The sequence below is a fragment of the Ranitomeya imitator genome, chromosome 4, assembly GCF_032444005.1.
Source record: "Ranitomeya imitator isolate aRanImi1 chromosome 4, aRanImi1.pri, whole genome shotgun sequence".
Lineage (NCBI taxonomy): Eukaryota > Metazoa > Chordata > Amphibia > Anura > Dendrobatidae > Ranitomeya > Ranitomeya imitator.
The window spans coordinates 608298801-608319861 of record NC_091285.1 but is presented as its reverse complement, the minus strand read 5'-3'; the positions used below and the strand labels follow the sequence as shown (position 1 = coordinate 608319861).

The 21061-nt window shown below is 42.1% G+C and overlaps 1 protein-coding gene across 1 annotated transcript in view; it reads left to right on the top strand.

Annotated features, from left to right (window-relative positions):
* Window positions 1-21061, top strand: part of ANTXR1 (ANTXR cell adhesion molecule 1) — a 320379-nt gene that overhangs the window by 194274 nt on the left and 105044 nt on the right. The window contains exons 9-14 of the mRNA XM_069766572.1: window positions 3446-3506; window positions 4187-4285; window positions 8912-8981; window positions 9270-9348; window positions 17511-17606; window positions 20699-20740. Of these exons, the coding sequence (XP_069622673.1) occupies window positions 3446-3506; window positions 4187-4285; window positions 8912-8981; window positions 9270-9348; window positions 17511-17606; window positions 20699-20740 (447 nt within the window). The remainder of the gene's footprint in view (window positions 1-3445; window positions 3507-4186; window positions 4286-8911; window positions 8982-9269; window positions 9349-17510; window positions 17607-20698; window positions 20741-21061) is intronic.

The following is a 21061-nucleotide window of genomic DNA, read 5'->3' as shown; positions in this document are numbered from 1 at the left end:
CTGCCCGCGAGGGCTCACAATCTACAAGGGATGGGTGAGGATACAGTAGGTGAGGGTAGAGCTGGCCGTGCAGCGGTTTGGTCGATCGGTGTTTACTGCAGGTTGTAGGCTTGTCGGAAGAGGTGGTCATTATTATTATTATTTTTATACAGTTTTACAGTGCCATTTATTCCATTTACATGTGAACGGGACAAATATAGACAAGCACAATAAACATGAGTAAAACAAGGCACACACAAGTACAGGAGGAGAGAGGACCCTGCCCGCGAGGGCTCACAGTCTACAGTAATTAAAATAATTTTTAAAGGGAATCTGTCAGAACAATTCAACCCTTCAAAGTATTTATATGGTCACGTTGCACTCTGAAAGATAATGTCATCATCTTCTTCATTTACACAATATGTTCCACACTGACTGAAAAATCACTGTTTTAGTTAATACATAAATGAGGATTAAGTGCTATGGGCATGATCAGAGCCCATACCAAGCCTTTGTCTCCCTGGCTCTATTCCACACCCATGGCACATTCCCTCTGCTTGACTGACCCCTTACTGGCTGTGTAGTCAGGTCAGTAGGGCTGGTACAGGGTTTCCTCAGTCTATTATGCAATAAAGACAGAATGCTGTATACTTGATGGGGGTTGTTGTATATATTCTATCTGTACGATTAACCCTCCTGAGCTGTTTATATGAGCATGAAAGTCATAGCAAATTGAATAAAATGATACCTTGCAATCCGTAGTCTTCTAAAAGATAAATCCACATCTTTTATATGTAAATTAATATCTATGGGCCAGACAAATATCTTTCTGAGAATCTGCTTTTAAATGAAAGGAGGCATTACCAGTGTTATATGTAATGACCGACAGCCTGCTCTCCTGATCTCACTACTAAGCTGTGCCTGGTTACAACTCTTCTTGAGCTTCCATCTTACTGGCAACCATTGTAAGGGAGGGGAGTACAATATAGCTTACACCACTGTGAGAGGAGTGCTACAGCTGTATTTGTAATATGACAATGCTTAGCTCTGCTGTACTGTGTCTGCTCTCCTGAACTCACTGCGGAGCTGTGTGTGATTATACCTAACACATCTGCAGGTTCCTCTCAGCTTCCATATTACAGACAAACAGGGTTGAAATATTGTTAAAATACAGCAGAGCTGAGAGAGCTGCAACAAATGTGTTTGCAAGAAAACTAATTTCAATTCTCCTGTTCTGTGTTAGTTCCTTGTCTCATGCTGGTAACTCCTCCTTTGATTTAGAATAACCTCTAGAGGCAGAGATATCTTCCAGGCAGCATCCTCCCTATAGCCTGGTAGAGGTCATCTACATAAAGTAATAAAAGATGATTTATCAACAACAAAGAATCTGATATGAGACATGCAGGTAGGACTTTTTCATGAGATTGTAATCTGTATGTCCATATTCATAGTTTAGATAGGTCAAATATGTTGACAGATTCCCTTTAATCTACTATATAATTGTCTAAGGGTCACTTCCGTCTGTCTGTCTGTTTTTCTGTCTGTCTGTCACGGATATTCATTGATCGCGGCCTCTGTCTGTCAAGGAAATCCAAGTCGCTGATTGGTCGCGGCAAAACAGCCACGACCAATCAGCGATGGACACAGTCTGGAAGAAAATGGCCGCTCCTTACTCCCCGCAGTCAGTGCCCGGCGTCCGCATACTCCCCTCCGGTCACCGCTCACACAGGGTTAATGCTGGCGGTAACGGACCGCATTATGCCGCGGGTGACTCACTCCGTTACCGCCGCTATTAACCCTGTGTGACCAAGTTTTTACTATTGATGCTGCCTATGCAGCGTCAATAGTAAAAGGATCTAATGTTAAAAATAATTTTAAAAAATAAAAAATCATTATATACTCACCTTCCGCCGCCTTTCCCGCTCCTGGCTACGCTCCAGTAACCGTTCCATGCAAGCGGCAGGGTCCAGTGCAAGGATGGTATGCGACAAGGACCTGCCATGACGTCACGGACATGTGACTGCGACCTCATCACAGGTCCTGCGTTACCAACCCTGGGACCGGAAGCTGCTGACTGCACCGCACACAGGCGACATGACTACAAGGGCTCCCTCGGAAGGTGAGTATATGTTTATTTTTTATTTTTTAACCTGTGACATACGTGGCTGGGCAATATACTACGTGACTGGCCAATATACTACGTCGCTGTGCAATATACTACGCGGCTCTGTGCTGTATACTACGTCACTGGGCAATATACTACGTAACTGAGCAATATACTACGTGGCTGGGCAATATACTATGTGACTGGGCAATATACTTCGTGGCTGGGCAATATACTATGTGGCTGGGCAATGTACTACGTGACTGGGCAATATACTACGTGGCTGGGCAATATACTACGTGGCTGGGCAATATACTACGTGACTGGCCAATATACTACGTCGCTGTGCAATATACTACGCGGCTCTGTGCTGTATACTACGTCACTGGGCAATATACTACGTAACTGAGCAATATACTACGTGGCTGGGCAATATACTATGTGACTGGGCAATATAAAACGTGGCTGGGCAATATACTATGTGGCTGGGCAATATACTACGTGACTGGGCAATATACTACGTGGCTGGGCAATATACTACGTGGCTGGGCAATATACTACGTGGCTGGGCAACATAGTACGTGACTGGGCAATATAGTACATGACTGGGCAATATACTACGTGATTGGGCAATATAGTATGTGTCTGGGCAATATAATACGTGACTGGGCAATATACTACGTGGCTGGGCAATATAGTACGGGACTGGGCAATATAGTACGTGACTGGGCAATATACTACGTGGCTGGGCAATATATTACGTGACTGAGCAATATACTACGTGACTGGGCAATATACTACATGACTGGGCAATATACTACGTGACTGGGCAATATACTATGTGGCTGGGCAATATACTACGTCACTGGGCAATATACTACGTGGCTGGGCAATATGCTACATAGCTGGGCAATATACTACGTGGTTGGGCAATATACTACGTAGCTGGGCAATATAGTATGTGGCTGGGCAATATACTACGTGACTGGGCAATATACTATGTGGCTGGGCAATATACTACGTCACTGGGCAATATGCTATGTGGCTGGGCAATATACTACGTGGTTGGGCAATGTACTACATAGCTGGGCAATATAGTATGTGGCTGGGCAATATACTACGTGACTTGGCAATATACTACATGGCTGTGCGATATACTACGTGGCTGTGCAATATACTACGTGGGCTGTGCAATATACTACGTGGACATGCATATTCTAGAATACCCGATGCGTTAGAATCGGGCCACCATCTAATAGATATATAATTATTCTCTTTTTGGCAAGGCTTTAACAAAATATAATTTTATTCCAAAAATACTTTCATTAAACTAACTTTATGATATCCTTCTGTAACACGCAGATCCTAAAGATGTCCTGTATCGAAATTCTAGCTGCGGAGCCTTCCAGTATATGCGCTGGAGGTAAGTACCATATATCACACTATAAAGCAGTCTAGAATTCTGAAAGGTAATATTAGTAGTTAAAAGCATACGCTGCAGGTTAGAGGTGTTGAAAACAAGTTTCCAATGGACTGGTGGTAACATACTAATCGGCTGGGATCTGAACCACCGGAAGCCACACCAATCAGCAAAAGAGGGAACTTTTATCTCTAAAGGGGCACTTTTATCCTCGGTACAAAATGGAGCTGCAATGAGTATGTGTAACACCACCTCTTTTCATTCTCTATGGGGCTGACAGAAAAATCCGAAAGCATTGAAAGAATGGCGCAGTGGCCGATCATGCGCACTGACACTCAATTCCAAAGGAAATAAAAGTGCATCCATTCTGCCGATCAGCGTCGGTCCCAGCGATCAGACTCCTTATAGAAGCTGTGCTAGATTGTGGCATCATCATTCACTTCCATGAGATAATGCTGTAAAACTGCACAGGGAGCTAGAGGGGATTGTATGTGTGCACCATGGGATGTTATCTATGTGATATAAGGAATAATCTACTGCTCAGATGTCATAAATTACTGAAATGCTTGTGTTGTATGCATATATGTTTGACTAGTAGAAAGTAGCAGAGGTTTTAAAAACAGAAAGTAAATAGCAATCAATTTCTCACATTTATGTGTGTGATTTATAACATCTGCTTGTAGAGTCCTTTCAAGTGGTTGTAAGAGGAAATGGATTTCGCTTTGCTCGGAATGTAGATCGAGTTCTCTGCAGTTTTAGAATCAATGATACGACTTCCCTCAGTAAGTATATATTCATTTCTTAATTATGTCTCCTTTAAATGAAGAAATGCCTGTTGCTAAATCATATAATTTAAAAAAATAAGTAATGAGGGAATTTGTCTGGGGTCAAATATTACATTATGTTGTGCCTAGTAAAAAATTTGTAGGATCCTGGTTCAGCAGCCACGTTGGTAGCCTGTTATTGCCAAATCAAAGTCCTGAGAGCATCCTACTACTTGGGAGTGTCAGCGCTGCCTTTTCTGACTCGTTGGCCTCTCAACGTCATTACTAATCAGAATGTCACGATTCGTTTTTGGAGTCGTGACAGCTCTGGTTCTGCTTTAATTTTGTTTGGTTTGACTTTTGGGCCAGCAAGGGTTAATGTCAGGTTACTTGCTGACAGCTGCTTTGTTGCTGGTCAGCTCATGTTGGTGGTGATCACTCCCACCATCCTTTAAATAGTCACATGACACATCAGCTGACTGTTGGTAATAGAGTTTGTCTAGGAGTTTGGAGCTCTCTGGTGCCAGCGGTGTGTCTGCTGCTTCTGTGGCGTTCGGGGTCCTGGCTCCATATCCTCTGCTATGTGGAGCTTTGCAGCAGAGGCTCGAGTCAAGTTTCGTTGTTGCTTTCCTCATCTGTCTCATGCTTGTCACTACCCCCTGTATTGATACCATCGCATCTGCAGTGGTGAGGCTAGCGTCCTTGCTGGCCAGTGCACTAGCCAGGGTATTGTGAGGTGACAACTAGGGACTAGGCACATGACGGCGGCTGAGGGGACGGACCCACATAGGGAGTTAGGGGAGTTTAGGGATAGGCACAGGTTGTTGTTGGGAGGTGCCCCATCCCTCGCTCCCTACTGTTAGGGCCTTCCTCTCCCTTTTTTCGATGGTTGTTTGTGTGTGTTGTGGCATCCACCGAACTTTCCCATCCAGAGCGTGACACAGAAGAGATGTTGGGGATCTGGAAGGTAGAAGGAGGTTTACAGAGCTCTGGTCCAGCAGCCATGGACTACCAACATGACTGCTAGATCAGGGTTCAAAGAATTTTTTATGAGGGATTGTCTCTTTCAAACTACCTCTAAGAAAAGGTAAGTTCCAGACAGGACCAGGTAAAAATGTGTGTAACTGGGTTAAATAATGTCTCAATTATAGGAAACAAAGGGTGGTTATTAATGGAACACACTCATATTGGGTCACAGTCAACAGTGGGGCACCCCAGGGGTCAGTACTGGGCACTCTTCTTTTTAACATATTTATTAATGACTTTGTAGAGAGCATACAGAGTAGAATTTCAATATTTGAAGATGATACTAAACACCACAAGGTGATCAATACAGAGTAGGATAATTTAATGTTACATAGGGATTTATATAAGCTGGGCTGAGAAATGGCAATTCAAGTTTAATGTAAATAAAAATAAGGTCATGCACTTGGACAGAGGAAATAAAATGTATAATTTTTTACTAAAATGTAAAATTGTCACTGAAAAAGACTTTGGCATATGGTTCAACAGCAAATTCAACTTTAGTGAGCAGTGCCAAGCAGCTGCTGCCAAGGCAAATAACATAATGGGATGCACTAAAAGAGGCATAGATGCACATGACAAGAGTATAGTTTTGCCTAAATACAAGTCACTAGTGCAGCCACACTTAGGATCATGTGCACAATTTTGGTTTCCGGTGTATAACAAGGACATAGCTAATTTGAATAGGTGCAAAGTAGAGTGACCAAAGTTATTAAGGGAATGGGTGGACTGCAATACTAAGACAGGTTACCATTATCAAACTTGGGGTTATTCAGTTTGGAAAAATAAAGGCTTAGAGGCTATCAAATTACAATGCACAAATATATGAGGGGATAGTACATAGATCTTTCTAATTATCTTTTTTAAACATGGACTTTCGACAGTGACAAGGGGACATCTTCTAGATCTAAAGATCTGAAGGAAAGAAGGTTTAATCATAATCACAGGTGGTGATTTTTTTTTACTGTAAGAGCAGTGAGACTATGGAACTCTCTACCACATCATGTTATAATGGTTGATTCACTGCTAAAATTCAAAAGGGGCCTGGATGCTATTCTCTAAAAAATATATTACAAGTTATGTGCACTAGATTCTGTGATGGGCTGTTTATCCTTGGAACTAGTCTGATTGGTTTATGTGAGGTTGGAAAGGAATTTATCCCCTAATAGGGAGCTATTAATGTATGCCCCATGGGGTTTTTGCCTTCCTCTGGATCAACATGTTAGGCTATAAGTTGAACTTGATGAACTTAAGTCTACCTTACACCTTAAAAACTATAAAACTATGAAACTGTACAACTGTAGTGGCTACCTCCAGTAGGGAGACTAAAGAACAGCCATTTTTTGTAGGAGGAGAGTTAATTTGCACACTTTTTTTCAAGAAGCATTGACTGCCCTGTAAGTCTTACTAGCTTTGTGGTCTCCATAAGGAGAAACAGCACCCACTGTCCACTGTATCCATTAGTAAACGAGTGTCATGCCGGTAACTGGCATGCCTTCTCAGAGCTGTCCTACTCACTGTGTTCACTGCTCTGCTCCTCCCAGTGTCAGATCACTGCACTGAACAGCTTCTTGCTGCACTCCCAGCACTGTTGAATCCTCATGTGGCTGGAGAGTCTCCACCTGGCTATGGGGAGCTACAGCCAGACTCTGAAGGAATTTAATCTGCTTTGTCCTACAAACTTTTGCTTCCTTTGCCAGCAGGGGATATATTTGGCATCTCCTCCCTCCACACCTTGCCTGAACTTGGAATCCTAGTTTCAGGCTAAGGGTACCGTCACACTATAACATTTCGATCGCTACGACGGTACGATTCGTGACGTTCCAGCGATATCGTTACGATATCGCTGTGTCTGACACGCAGCAGCGATCAGGGATCCTGCTGAGAATCGTACGTCGTAGCAGATCGTATGGAACTTTCTTTCATCGCTGGATCTCCCGCTGTCATCGCTAGATCGGTGTGTGTGACACCGATCTAGCGATGCGATCCAGCGATGCGTTCGCTTGTAACCAGGGTAAACATCGGGTAACTAAGCGCAGGACCGCGCTTAGTTACCCGATGTTTACCCTGGTTACAAGCATTAATCTAAAAAAAAACAAACAGCACATACTTACATTCTGGTGTCCGTCAGGTCCCTTGCCGTCTGCTTCCCGCACTGTGACTGCCGGCCGTAAAGTGAAAGCAGAGCACAGCGGCTGTGCTTTCACTTTCACTTTACGGCTGGCAGTCAGTGAGTGCGGGAAGCAGACTGCAAGGGACCTGACGGACACCAGAATGTAAGTATGTGCTGTTTGTTTTTTTTTAGTTTAACGCTTGTAACCAGGGTAAACATCGGGTAACTAAGCGCGGTCCTGCGCTTAGTTACCCGATGTTTACCCTGGTTACCCAGGGACCTCTGCATCGTTGGTCGCTGGAGAGCTGTCTGTGTGACAGCTCCCCAGCGACCACACTACGATTTACCTACGATCACGGCCAGGTCATATCGCTGGTCGTGATCGTAGGTAAATCGTATAGTGTGACGGTACCCTAACTCTAGTTATCTATCTAGGTTCTTGTTTGTTTTGTCTCTCCTGTTACCGACCTGGCTTGTTTACTTATTTTGTCTGACCCTTCTCTCCTGACGCTGGCTTTGTAGTATTTTGATCATGTGCTGCCCACCCCAACCTCAGAATATCTGACCGTGTTTCTTTCTTTGTCCTCTGTACCTCGTGTTGTGCCTTTAACCTTTCAGTCAGCTGCTGCAGGTAAAAGGACTGCCCTGGAGTGGCACCTGGTGACTAGCCTAATGGCCTAAGCCTATCCTCCCCATCAGAGTCTCTAGTGAAGACCAGGCAGTCACTTAGTTACACTCCTCCAGGATAAGCCTGGTCTTTGGTGCAGGCCATTGTGCTGAACTGCCACTTGGTGCACTCCCAGCACTGTTGTGCCCTCATGTGGCTGGAGAGTCTCCATCTTGCTTTAGGGAGATGCAGCCAGACTCTGTAGGAATTTAACCCACTGAGTCCTGCAGAGTTTTGCTTCCCTTGGCCTATCCCCTGCCAGCAGGGGATACATTTGACATCTCTTCCCTCCACACCTTGTCTGAACTTAGGGTTCTAGTTTCAGTCTGTCTTTAGTTAACCAACTAGGTACATGTTTGTTTTGTCTCTCCTGTTACCGACCCAGCTTGTTTACTCATTTTGTCTGACCTCTACTATCATGACCCTGACTTCGCATTTTGATTCCGTGCTGCCCACCCGACCTCAGACTGACCACGTTTCTTTCTTCACCCTATGTACCTCGTGTTGTGCCACTGACCCTTCGGTCAGCTGCTGCAGTTCCGGGAACTGCCCTGGATTGGTACCTGGTGACTACATTATCGGCCCAAGCCTATCCTCGCCATCAGAATTTCTAATGAAGACCAAGTAGTCACTTAGTTACACCCCTTCAGGGTAAGCCCGACCAGTGGCACAGAGGGTCCACACCTAATGCCGTCACAAAGAGGCAGATGAGTTTGATTGATAATACCATAAACTTAACAGAATTACATTTATATATAGCGTATTACACAATTGATAAAATATAAGTGGACTTTGCTCCTCTTAGAACTTAGCTGTAATACATATTTTGTTTGTGTTATAGACGAGAAGCCCCTTGTTGTGGAAGACACATATCTGCTGTGCCCTGCACCCAGCCTAGAAGAAGTTGGCATGTAAGAGACCAAGCACCAAACTCATTATAAAGATATATGTTATGTTAATGCCACCCAGTCTTTACTGGATGGACCAGATTTTATGGTTTACTGTGCATTTTCCATTTTTCCTTTCTTGAGTACTGACTGTGAAGAATAGAAAGCTTTGGCCACCAATTCAATTATACTGTGTAGATGGAGAAGACAAATAATCCAGCGAGTGGACAGAAACATACTTCAGAGACATAGAAATGCTGAATTAAGTAGAAATTCTAGATCTGATTGTTAATGATCTTTTTGCGTTTTCAGGACAGCTACCCTCCAAGTCAGCATGAATGATGGCCTGAGCTTCATCTCCAGTTCTGTCATCATTACCAGCACACACTGTGTAAGCCACAGAACTTATTGTATTGCTTATACGAGATATTGTAGCTAATATGATTTGTCGTTTAATTTTTAGACTTGATTTGTTGTATTTCGTACAATAAGCTGTCAGTTACATAGGAAAAGCTTTAGGGTCAGTTTGGTATTGATGCAGATCAGCTTCAAAGTCCATATTAAAAAAAAAATGTCTGTGTGAGCACACCTTAAACTTCCTAGGGCCATGGTTGTATAACCTGTCTTAGGAATAACTGAAATATTGTCTATAAAATTCACTTCTGAGCTACATTTGCTAGAGAGTCAGAAAAATAAATGCTCTCTGTAACCATGCTCATGTCCAGCTACTTGATCCTACATGACACGCAATCTAACTTTAATTTGAAAATTAGGTTTCTGAATTAATCCCGGGGTTGCTAACCACCTATAAATTTCTGTAGAGTATTTAAAAATTGTTTCTTTTTTACCACTGTTCATACTGTAAAATAATGGTGATTTAAAAATTTTTTTTGAAAGGTGTAAGAACTTGTAACGGTTATTATGACTGTAATTTTCACAGTATATTGAGCTATCGACATAATCTATATTACATATAACTTTAGTTTTAATTATGTTTCTCCAAATAATGTTGGCTGTCCATGATTTTCTGGATAAATTGTCCAGAAAAACATAAAAAACAGGTTTCCTACCTTGGGCCATCCTCTTTAACTTGCAATTACATATAAACCAATTAGTTAATTTCCCTAAATACTCTTGATGTGTGTGACTCACTAAATGTGCATGTTATTTCAATGGGGAAAGGGAATAAGTGACTGCCAGACAATTGTGTCACAGCTTATCTCAAGCGTAACCAAAAGATTGGAGCAATTATATTCCAGGCTATCCAAACATTGTTTACTCCAACAGAGAAATCTGGGCTGTCCCTCACACATTACACTGGTGGCGGACACCATCTATATGAGCAAGGTCTGCTGGCGACTATCTATTGCAGGGGTGGGCAATTCAATTTCTTGGGGGGGTCACGTGAGAGTCCGCGACTGTTATGGAGGTCAAAATCGATAGACTGAAATTTATTCTGTTCAATATTAACATTCATATAAAAAATAATTGTATCATTTCATATTGAAAATAATTCAGTATACTGAAACCCCATATGTACTGTATGAGCCCACACAAAGATCCCCCATACAGAGTATAGGTCCTCACAAACCCCCTATATACAGTATGAGCCCCCACAAACACCGTATATACAACATGATCCCACATACAGCACCCTATATACCATATGAGCCCAAACACAGCCCACCTATAGACATTATGAGCCCCTACAGACAACCTATATACAGTATGATCCCACACACAGCCCCCTTATATACAGTATGAGCCTACACACAGCACACCAATATACACTATGAGCACAGGCAGGTCCCATATATTCAGTATGAGCCCCCACAGAATCACCCTATATACAGTATGAGCCCTCATATAGCTATAATATATACAGACACATACCCAGCATAGTCACACTTTCCGGTCTTGGCTGTGCGCACTGACGTTCTGCCGCACTTCAGATGCGGTCTAGTGACATAAATGCTGAATGGTGGTAGAAGGAGCCGGAGTCCCCTTCCTCCACCATTATATTCACCGCTATGTACATCCTTAGAATGTAGATAGCGGTGACATCGGGACGCAGGGTGGGAAACGGTAGCTGCATGATGCGGCCTATGGGCCATTGTCTACAGCCCTTTGGCTGTCTCGACCTGTACTTTGCCCAGGTCTAATCTAACGTCTATGGTCAACTTTTGATATCTTCAATTCATGACGCATTTTATTCTGTGTAATGGTGGAGTTTTAGGGCTCCATTCTGTAAATTTCTGTGACAAAGAACTATTTTACCACCATACCTCCCAGTGAGAGCAGCCTTATTCTTGTATTATTATTTTGTGACACATCTGGAACAGAGAAACCGAACTTCAGCTGCTGCAACTTAGCTGTGACTGCAAACTTTATTTAGGAAGCTACTGCCAGTAACTGCTTTAAGACAACTCTGGTATATTTGAGGGTTAACTCTTTCTAGAAAAGACTAACCTTATCATGCTGTGCCATATGGAGTATCCTCTAGCGACACATGGGTGTGCCTCCATATTGGCTTCATTATGTTGGAAATTCAGTTTCACCATTGATGTGATCATCAACAAAATGGTTTAACCACCTCTTAATGGAAATTGCAAGGTAGACTCAACTGTAAAATGATCACTTTAATGGAATAGGTCCATATGGCCACATTCTCTCATAAGCGCATAGTGGCAAGAGTCACTTTGGCCATTTTTGGGGCGACAGTCGTAAGCTCACTTGTGACATCACAACAGAACCCCCTATTTAAGATGATCCTTATGTGACTTTATTAGTGGCAGATTTTGCTGGTGAATGTTCACAATATACTTCTGTCCTGATGACATCATTGGTTTTGTCTAACATCTTTTCTTCCTTAATCCTCCGGGGATTGTCCTGGTGACCTTTTCCTGCTCTGCAACTTAGTCTAGCAGTGCAAGGATTAAAATGAAATGTACATTAGCTTAGACAGGCACAAGTCACAGTCAGTCCTATTCTGCATACTTTTCCTTAATCTTTTCTTATGTGGTTTTTAATCCTTTTTCCATACAAGAACAAACTCGGCAATGAATGGACGTTAACATGTAGGAATTCTTTTTGATTTGTGAAACTTTTGTTATAAATGTGTTATAATGAAGTAGAAGCAGTGATGCAAAGCGAGGACCTGGAAGATTTCCAACACATCTTGAAATAATAAATGGAGAGACGGATGTCTCAATGTGGAGTCTTGTGACTCAAAATTGAGAGTCAATTTTGTGCTTGAAGGATGTTAAGACATCGAAGGACAATGGATCCAGGTGATCCTGTCCTGGACACTTCAGATTATAATGTCAAATAGATCGAAACACAAGTTTTTGCCTAATTTTTAACCTCTCATCATTCACACTAGAAATAGACATCATTTACACTGAAACTAGACGGTGTTTTTAGATTTACGTAGCAGTTTTATTCTTGTACTGTATGTGGTTATTCTTTATACATCATATTTTTTGTGAGACAGAAGACAATCCCGTCTGTATGCTCAACTCAGGCATATTGGCATCATGGGGGGTAGAGTGTCTCCTGTTCTTCCTTTTACCACAGGGATGACCATTCATCTAAATGGCCGTCATGTACTACTACATTTCCTCTTCAGCAGTTGCTGAAAAATCAAATAAATGAACCAGAACATAAGCTGGTATACACTGAGGCCATTTAACTGACAAAACCTAAAAAACAAAATGAGCATACACCCTTTAGTAGGCAAGCAAGTAAATAGTAATAGTACATGTAAATAACTTAGGGTACTTAGTTAACACTATTTTGATCAAAAAATCATAATAGCCATCCCACCGCGAGAAGGTGAACCCCATCGGGCCAGTCATATCTTATCCTATAATAGTATAGATGGGGCAGAGCAAGACTCAGGCCCGACTGTCCAGACATCTGACCATGGGAAGCTATATAGATGACCAAAAGAAGAAAAGAAAGGTGGCACTCACGTCCGATGAAGCATAGACAGTAGCGATGAGCGAATATACTCGTTACTTGAGATTTCCTGAGCACGCTCGGGTGTCCTCTGAGTATTTTTTTAGTGCTCAGAGATTTAGTTTTCCTCACCTCAGCTGAATGATTTACATCTGTTAGCCAGCTTGATTACATGTGGGGATTCCCTAGCAACCAGGCAGCCCCCATATGTACTTATGCTGACTAACAGATGTAAATCATTCAGCTGCGGCGATGAAAACTAAATCTCCGAACACTAAAAAATACTCGGAGGTTACCCGAGCATGCTCTGGAAATCTCGAGTAACGAGTATATTCGCTCATCACTAGTAGACAGCCCGAAATGGCCGTTGTCCATGAAGTGTCCAAGCCATTCTCTCGCAGCAATGTTTTAAGGACTTGAAATAAAAAATGTTTTATATGGACAGTGAGTGCTACCTTTCTTTTCTCATTTTGGACATATGTTTACCTTTTTTGTGGTGTGCACCCGAGTTCCCCTTTTGACCGGTGTTTTTGTACTGTCCCATGAGGTGTAACTAAGTGGCATCGTCAAGGGATTTGGTGCCGGCTTCTTCCTCTACAATTGTCTGCAGCTATATAGATGAAATGACTAGATCAAAGCTTTTAAGCTTTTTTGATCAAAACAGCGTTAACCATGTACCCTATGTTATTTACATGTACTATTACTATTTATATATTTACTTACTTATATAATAAAGGATGTTTGCTCATTTTGATTTTATCTTAGGTTTTATTGTGGAAAAATCAGCGTTTTGCTCCGAGTTCAAGAAATGAGAGGTGTCAGTTGACCACCGTGATGGCTGTATTACGAAAGGGGTTATGTTGTTCTTGACGAGACAACCCCCTTAACATAACTTTTTATACATTTTTAACATATAGTAATATACAGAGGAGCTGTTTAACCTGACAAACTTAGCTGTTCTCCATCTGGGACACTCAGCTGTGCCCCACCTGCTACCTGTTACGGATGGAATTGAATCCAGATAACATCAAGGATTACTGTAAATGTTTGAGTACTGTGACCCCAATTCATCATGGTCTTGGCACCTGTTTTTTAGTTTTTTGTGTTTTCACATTTTTTTTGTTTGCACCCAATTAATTATTATATTTGCACCTTTTTTTGAGTTTATGTACTCGCATATTTTGTTTTCCAATTTTTCGAAAGATTCATCAATTGCAACTTTTTAAAAAGTCACAAAAACTCCACTCTAGTTCCCTTTCCCCATGGTGTATTTTTTATTATACCAGTATTTTATTAGTAGTATTAGTAGTATTAGTAATAGTAGTAGTATTATACTCACTTATATAGCGCCATTAATTGCACAGTGCTTTACAGACATCATCAGTACTGTCCCCATTGGGGCTTACAAGCTAAGTTTCTTACTAGCATTTCTTCAGTATAGGAGAACTCAGAGGAAACCCACACAAACACGGGTCGGACATACAAACTCCTTGTAGATTTTGACCTGGGTGGAATTTGACCCAAGGACTCCAGTGCTGCAAGGCTATGGTGCTAACCACTGAGACAATATTTTTGCCCAATTTTTGTGACATATTTACAATATTTGCCACTTTTTGTTCTAAAAGGTTGCAAAAAACAGTTCAGGACAGAAAATAAAGATAATTTTTGACTTTGCACCAAATTCATGAATTATGTGCACCTTTTTGAAGAATTTGGCATCAAAAATGGCAACTAATGCTAACTAATAAAAGACAAAAAGGAAAAAAGGAAAATGAATGAAAGAACCCTGCAAATAATGAATTCGGGCCAATGTGATTTGAAATGCATCCAGGCAATTAGGGAAAGTGTAGTCTGACTGAAGGTTGTACTATAATGGCACTGTCATTACTGGTTTGGTAGTTTACTCTTTTTTTTATACTCATATTGAATGTCATGTCCTTATACCCACTATAGGGAATGCTGCAGTATCTCTTGTTACCCTCCTACTCAAGCAGCGTTACTAGTGCAGCATTAGGCCACGGTCACACGTTCAGTATTTGGTGAATTTTTTACCTCAGTATTTGGAAGCCAAAACCAGGAGAGGAACAATCAGAGGAAAAATATAATAGAAACACGTCACCACTTCTGTATTTATCACCCACTCCTGGTTTTGGCTTACAAATACTGAGGTAAAAAACTGACCAATACTGAACGTGTGCACATGGCCTAAAGATTTTCCACTTTTAGGAAAGTGGACCCCAAATACGGGGTGCACGGGTGCCGCTGTAGCAGGCATGTGAAATTGAGAGTGCACATCACCTCTGTGGTCAATTATTAACCTCTACCTCTGCACAGCCGCTGAGCTCAATGATTGACTTCAGTGGTGATGTCCTCTATTGACGTGACATGACTGCTGCAGCAAAACACTGACATCTGAACAATGGCGGGGATCTGATGGTGGATACAGGGAGAGTGAGTAACTGCTGTGTAGGTTATTTTAGGTATTTTAGAGCATTTGTGGTCCACCATTCTGAGAGTAGAAAACCCCTTTAAGCTCCATGTTAGCTCCTCACTAGACTCTATTTCCAGAGATACATCCTCACATCTCTCCTTTTTGTTTAGGTCAATGGTCTCAATTATGGTAGGCTGGTTGGACACCATGTTTTCCAGATCATATATTTTGCAAAACATTGTTTATCATAAATTCTTTTTCTTGTTTTACATGTATGAGAATTATATGCTAAAGTCACATTTGGTGGTATCTTAACAAGGCATCTGTGGTGGTAGTGGTGGAGCTTCAAAGGCAGATATACCCCTTTGGGAAATCTTTGGGAATTAGTATATCGTTTCCCCGTTCAATATTTTGATAACATGTTTGTGCCATTGATAGCGCTTTCTAATTTACTATATAATTGTCTAAGGGTCACTTCCGTCTTTCTGTCTGTCTGTCTGTCCTTCTTTCTGTCACGGTTATTCATTCGCTGATTGGTCTCGGCAGCTGCCTGTCATAGCTGCCGCGACCAATCAGCTACGGCCACAGTCCGGAAGAAGATGGCTGCTCCTTCCTCCCCGCAGTCAGTGCCCAGGGTCCGCATACTCCCCTCCGGTCAGCGCTCACACAGGGTTAATGGCAGCGTTGACCGTGGTGTAACGCACTCGGTTAACGCTGCTATTAACCCTGTGTGACCACCTTTTTACTATTCATGCTACCTATGCAGCATGAATAGTAAAAATATCTAATGTTAAAAATAATTAAAAAAATAAAAAATAGTTACATACTCACCCTCCGGTGGCCCCCCTGGATCAGGACCAGCCTTTCCCGCTCCGCGCGACGCCCCGGTGACTGCTGAATGCATTGTGGTCTCGCGAGATGATGACGTACGGTCTCACGAGACCGCTACATCATCATCTCGCGAGACCGCAATGCAATCTTCAGACCGGAGCGCGCGACAAGCATCGGGAACCGGCCGTTTCGATCCGGAGGCTCCAGGAGGTGAGTATGTAACTATTTTTTATTTTAATTCTTTTTCTTAACAGGGATATGGTGCATACTACGTGACTGGCCAATATACTACGTGGCTCTGTGCTGTATACTACTTGGCTCTGTGCTGTATACTACGTGGCTCTGTGCTGTATACTACATGACTCTGTGCTGTATACTACATGGCTCTGTCCAATATACTATGTGACTGGGCAAGCTGGGCAATATACTATGTGGCTGGTCAATATACTACGTGACTGGGCAATATACTACGTGGCTGGGCAATATACTATGTGACTGGGCAATATACTACGTGAACTACGTGGCTAGGCAATATACTACATGGCTGGGCAATATACTACGTGGCTGGGCAATATACTATGTGGCTGGGCAATATACTACGTGACTGGGCAATATACTACGTGGCTGGGCAATATACTATGTGACTGGGCAATATACTACGTGAACTACGTGGCTTGGCAATATACTACTTGGCTGGGCAATATTCTACGTGGCTGGGCAATATACTACGTGGTTGGGCAATATACTACGTGGATATATATATTCTAGAATACCCGATGCGTTAGAATCGGGCCACCATCTAGTGTTTCAATAAATGCGGTAAATGACCACCATCCAAAAGAAAGGTCATGTATCTGTGTATTATTTGCCGGTATGGGGTAGCTTTTAAACGAAGTTTCTAAGAATCAGCTGATACATACATGTGCCAGCCATCCATTTTCCATGTAACACCAGCTGCAAGGGAAATGTAGTGGTGAACGGTGCCCAATCCAGTAAAACATTGGCCATTTGATGCATGGAAAGATCATGTACTCCAGAGCAGAAATGTGATCTCATTCCACCGATCATTCATGATGGGACTAGTTGCTTATTTTCATTAGATAAGACATTTATAAGGTGCCAGTCATATGGCGACAAATTGTGCACCATGCTGTCTAGCAGTCTGGTGACCCAGCACCTTGTAGATAGATTTACTCCATACAAAGTACTGGTACCCTACTCTTATGATAAATATGAGGCACTAGTAGATACACAATGTAAATGATTTGATGTATAATAATGAATCAAGCATATCTCACAGTGAGCATTTCGCTTTCTTTTATGTCTTACAGGCAGATGGGACCATCCTGGCTATTGCCCTGCTCATCTTATTTCTCCTGCTGGTTCTGGCCCTGCTATGGTGGTTCTGGCCTCTGTGCTGCACTGTGGTAAGTATTAGATGTCATTATCGCATTGTGTTACAGGCACCTGATGTGACCCTGGGTTGGCGAAACGTGCGTATCCGTATCCTCAGTTGTTTTCCTGCATCCAGTGCTTTAATACTGCTGGTTGCTTTAGTATAAGCAGCATCCGTTGCGGTAGAGAATTATCAGTTTATCTTCCTACGAAGTCAGGAAAGCTTATGACACGTAACACATGTCCCATAAATCTACTTTTATTACAGTTAAACAGGCAGACTGCTTAGATAATGTAGTGCTAGGATTTACTTATGTAGTGGTTGGACATGCAGTAGATACTATAAAATATTGCCGATCCCCCGAAGGATGCTGACATTTTTTATTACAGTCTATATTTTTTTATAGCCTGCTCATTTCTGATGAATATGTAAACCTTTCTTCTGTGCATGTGACATTTTTACACCATAGTTACAGTTGAAAAAATACTAATTTCCATCAAGTTTAACCGAGGGATGGGAAAGGGCACTCGCTTCGGCAGAAAGATACCCTGTGAATTTCATATATACCGCAGCCAGGATGAAACCGATGAGCAAAATAAGATATTTTGACCAGCCCATCCGCAAAAAGCAGTCGATACCTCTGCCCACATAAGGGCAATCCAGGCAGAGCATGTGCCACTCATTCGCTATGAAGCAGAGATTTTTAGTAGTGTGTGAATGATCAATCGAAAGAAGAAGGGCTTGCTTTGCACAATTTCAACAGGTAGATTCCATGGTCCAGACACACCCAGTGAACTATTGTCCATTTTTTCAGGGATACTGGCCGCTTGAAGTTTGGAAAGATATTTTCAAGCCAGAAAGCGATGTAGGAAGGGTCTAGAAAGATGAGTGCAGGTACAGATTAGCCACTAACAGGCTGGGACCTCGTCCAATTCCAAAAACAGGGCTCCGAAGTTCCACCTCAAAAAAAAGTAGTGGTCGCCATATTCTGTTCCTTCACTATAGAATGGCTGGAAGTAGTGGTCGCCTTACTCTGTTCCTTCACCATAGAATGGCTGGAGATAGATAAATGAAGTATTCAACGATTTCTAGTAATTCCATAGGAAATCAATGGAATGGTGGTACATATCTGTAGCCACCAGTGCATTCCAATGGAACAATATTTCTGGTTTCGGGATTATTATGCGTCCTCCCAGCAGTAGCATTCCCACCACTCCAGAAGTTATTAACTATACTTTGAGATAGGTGTTAACTTTTAATGTTGGTAATAACACTTCAAACCACAGGAAGAAGGCCATAAATATACTGATATAATGTCAACAGACAGAAATCTTGACATCTTTATAGGCAGCAAGTGCAAAAATTATATGTATTGCATTTTTATATAATACTAGATGGTGGCCAGATTCTAACGCATCGGGTATTCTAGAATACGTATTTATGTATGTATATAGCAGCCACATAGTATATAGCACAGGCCGCGTAGTATATAGGAGCCATGTAGTATATAGCAGACAAATGCTATGTGGCCTGTGCTATATACTATGTGGCTGCTATAGACATACATATTGTAGAATACCCGAAGCGTTAATACAGGCCACGCAATATATAACAGTGGCCACGCAGTATATAACACAGCCACATACTATATAACACAGCTCACGCAGTATATAGCAGCCACGCAGTATATAACACAGGCGATGTAGTATATAACACAGGCCACGCAGTATATAACACTGGCCACGTAATATTTAGCACAGCCCACGCAGTATATAGCAGCCACGTAGTATATAACACTGCCCACGCAGTATATAGCAGCCACGTAGTATATAACACTGCCCACGCAGTATATAACAGTGGCCACGTAATATATAGCACAGCCCACGCAGTATATAACACTGCCTATGTAGTATATAGCAGCCACGCGGTATCTAACACAGCCCACGTAGTATACAGCAGTGTGGGCACCATATCCCTGTTAAAAAAATAATTAAAATAAAAAATAGTTATATACTCACCCATGGGATCCACCGAAGCTTTGGCGATACGCGCGCGGATGCCGCCATCTTCCGTTCCCAGGATGCATTGCGAAATTACCCAGATGACTTAGCGGACTCGCGAGACCGCTAAGTCTTCTGGGTAATTTCGCAATACATCGCCGAGAATGGAAGATGGCGACAGCCGCGAGCGGCTCGGCGGACTACGGAGGGTGAGAATAGCAGGTTTTTTGTTTTTTTATTATTTTTAACATTACATTTTTTTTACTATTGATGCCGCATAGGCAGCATCAATAGTAAAAAGTTGGGGACACACAGGGTTAATAGCAGCGGTTACGGAGTGGGTTACCTGCGGCATAACGTGGTCCGTTACCGCCGGCATTAACCCTGTGGGAGCGGTGACCGGAGGGGAGTATGCGGGCGCCGGGCACTGACTGCAGGGAGTAAGGAGCGGCAATTTTCTTCCGGACTGTGCCCGTCGCTGATTGGTTGTGGCTGTTTTGCCGCGACCAATCAGGGACTTGGATTTCCATGACAGACAGAGGCCGCGACCAATGAATATCCGTAACAGAAAGACAGACAGAAGGACATACAGAAAGACCGAAGTGACCCTTAGACAATTATATAGTAGATTATAGTTTTCATTACACGTAAAAATGTGATTCATTTGCAAAAATTGTAATACTCCTTCAAGTGACACAAGTGTACAGCTAGAACCCACAAGCATATCAAGGAACTGAATGTAAGCAATTAACTCTTTGTAGTGTAATGGTTAATTACTGCTGAATAACGTTGTATGATGCAATAAAAATTCCTGGAAATGTGACTTGTTTAGAAAATCTGGATTCATATTTGGAAACCAGGCCAGATACTGCGCTGTAAAGCGAGAGAAGAGTGATGAGATCCAGTCCTGTCTCTAGAGGGTTTCTGATTGTATGAGCTTAGATGCTAGGGTCAATCAGCTTGTGTTACTACATGCCAGGTATAGTGTTCACTTTCAAACTCTTTCTCCTTCACTATCACCCTAAAAAATGGCATATAACTAAAATGAAAACTTGACTTTGAAATATAAAAATTAACTGTTCCAGGTTAATAAACACAACATTTATATTTGTCCTTTATTTAGATGATCAAAGCACCTCCCCCACCACCAGAAGAAGACAGTGAGGTAAGAAAAAAGGCAATTAATTTCTAGCATTTTAGTGGTGTTTTTTCAATTTGTGATATCCAGCATTTAAAAAAAATCTTACTAAAAACACAAATTAAAATCCATTGTATAAAGTGCATTTTATATTATAAAGGGGTATTTCCATCTTGTACATTTATGGCCATGAATGTATGATAAATGTGAGTATCGGTGCTACCGGGGAATGGAGAGGTGGCCGTCCATGCGAGACCTACCCAATTTATTTTCTTTGTAAAGAAGTTCCAAAAATTACCCTGCCATTGTTTTCAGCAATTTTTGGAACTCCCACACTGAAGAAAGCAG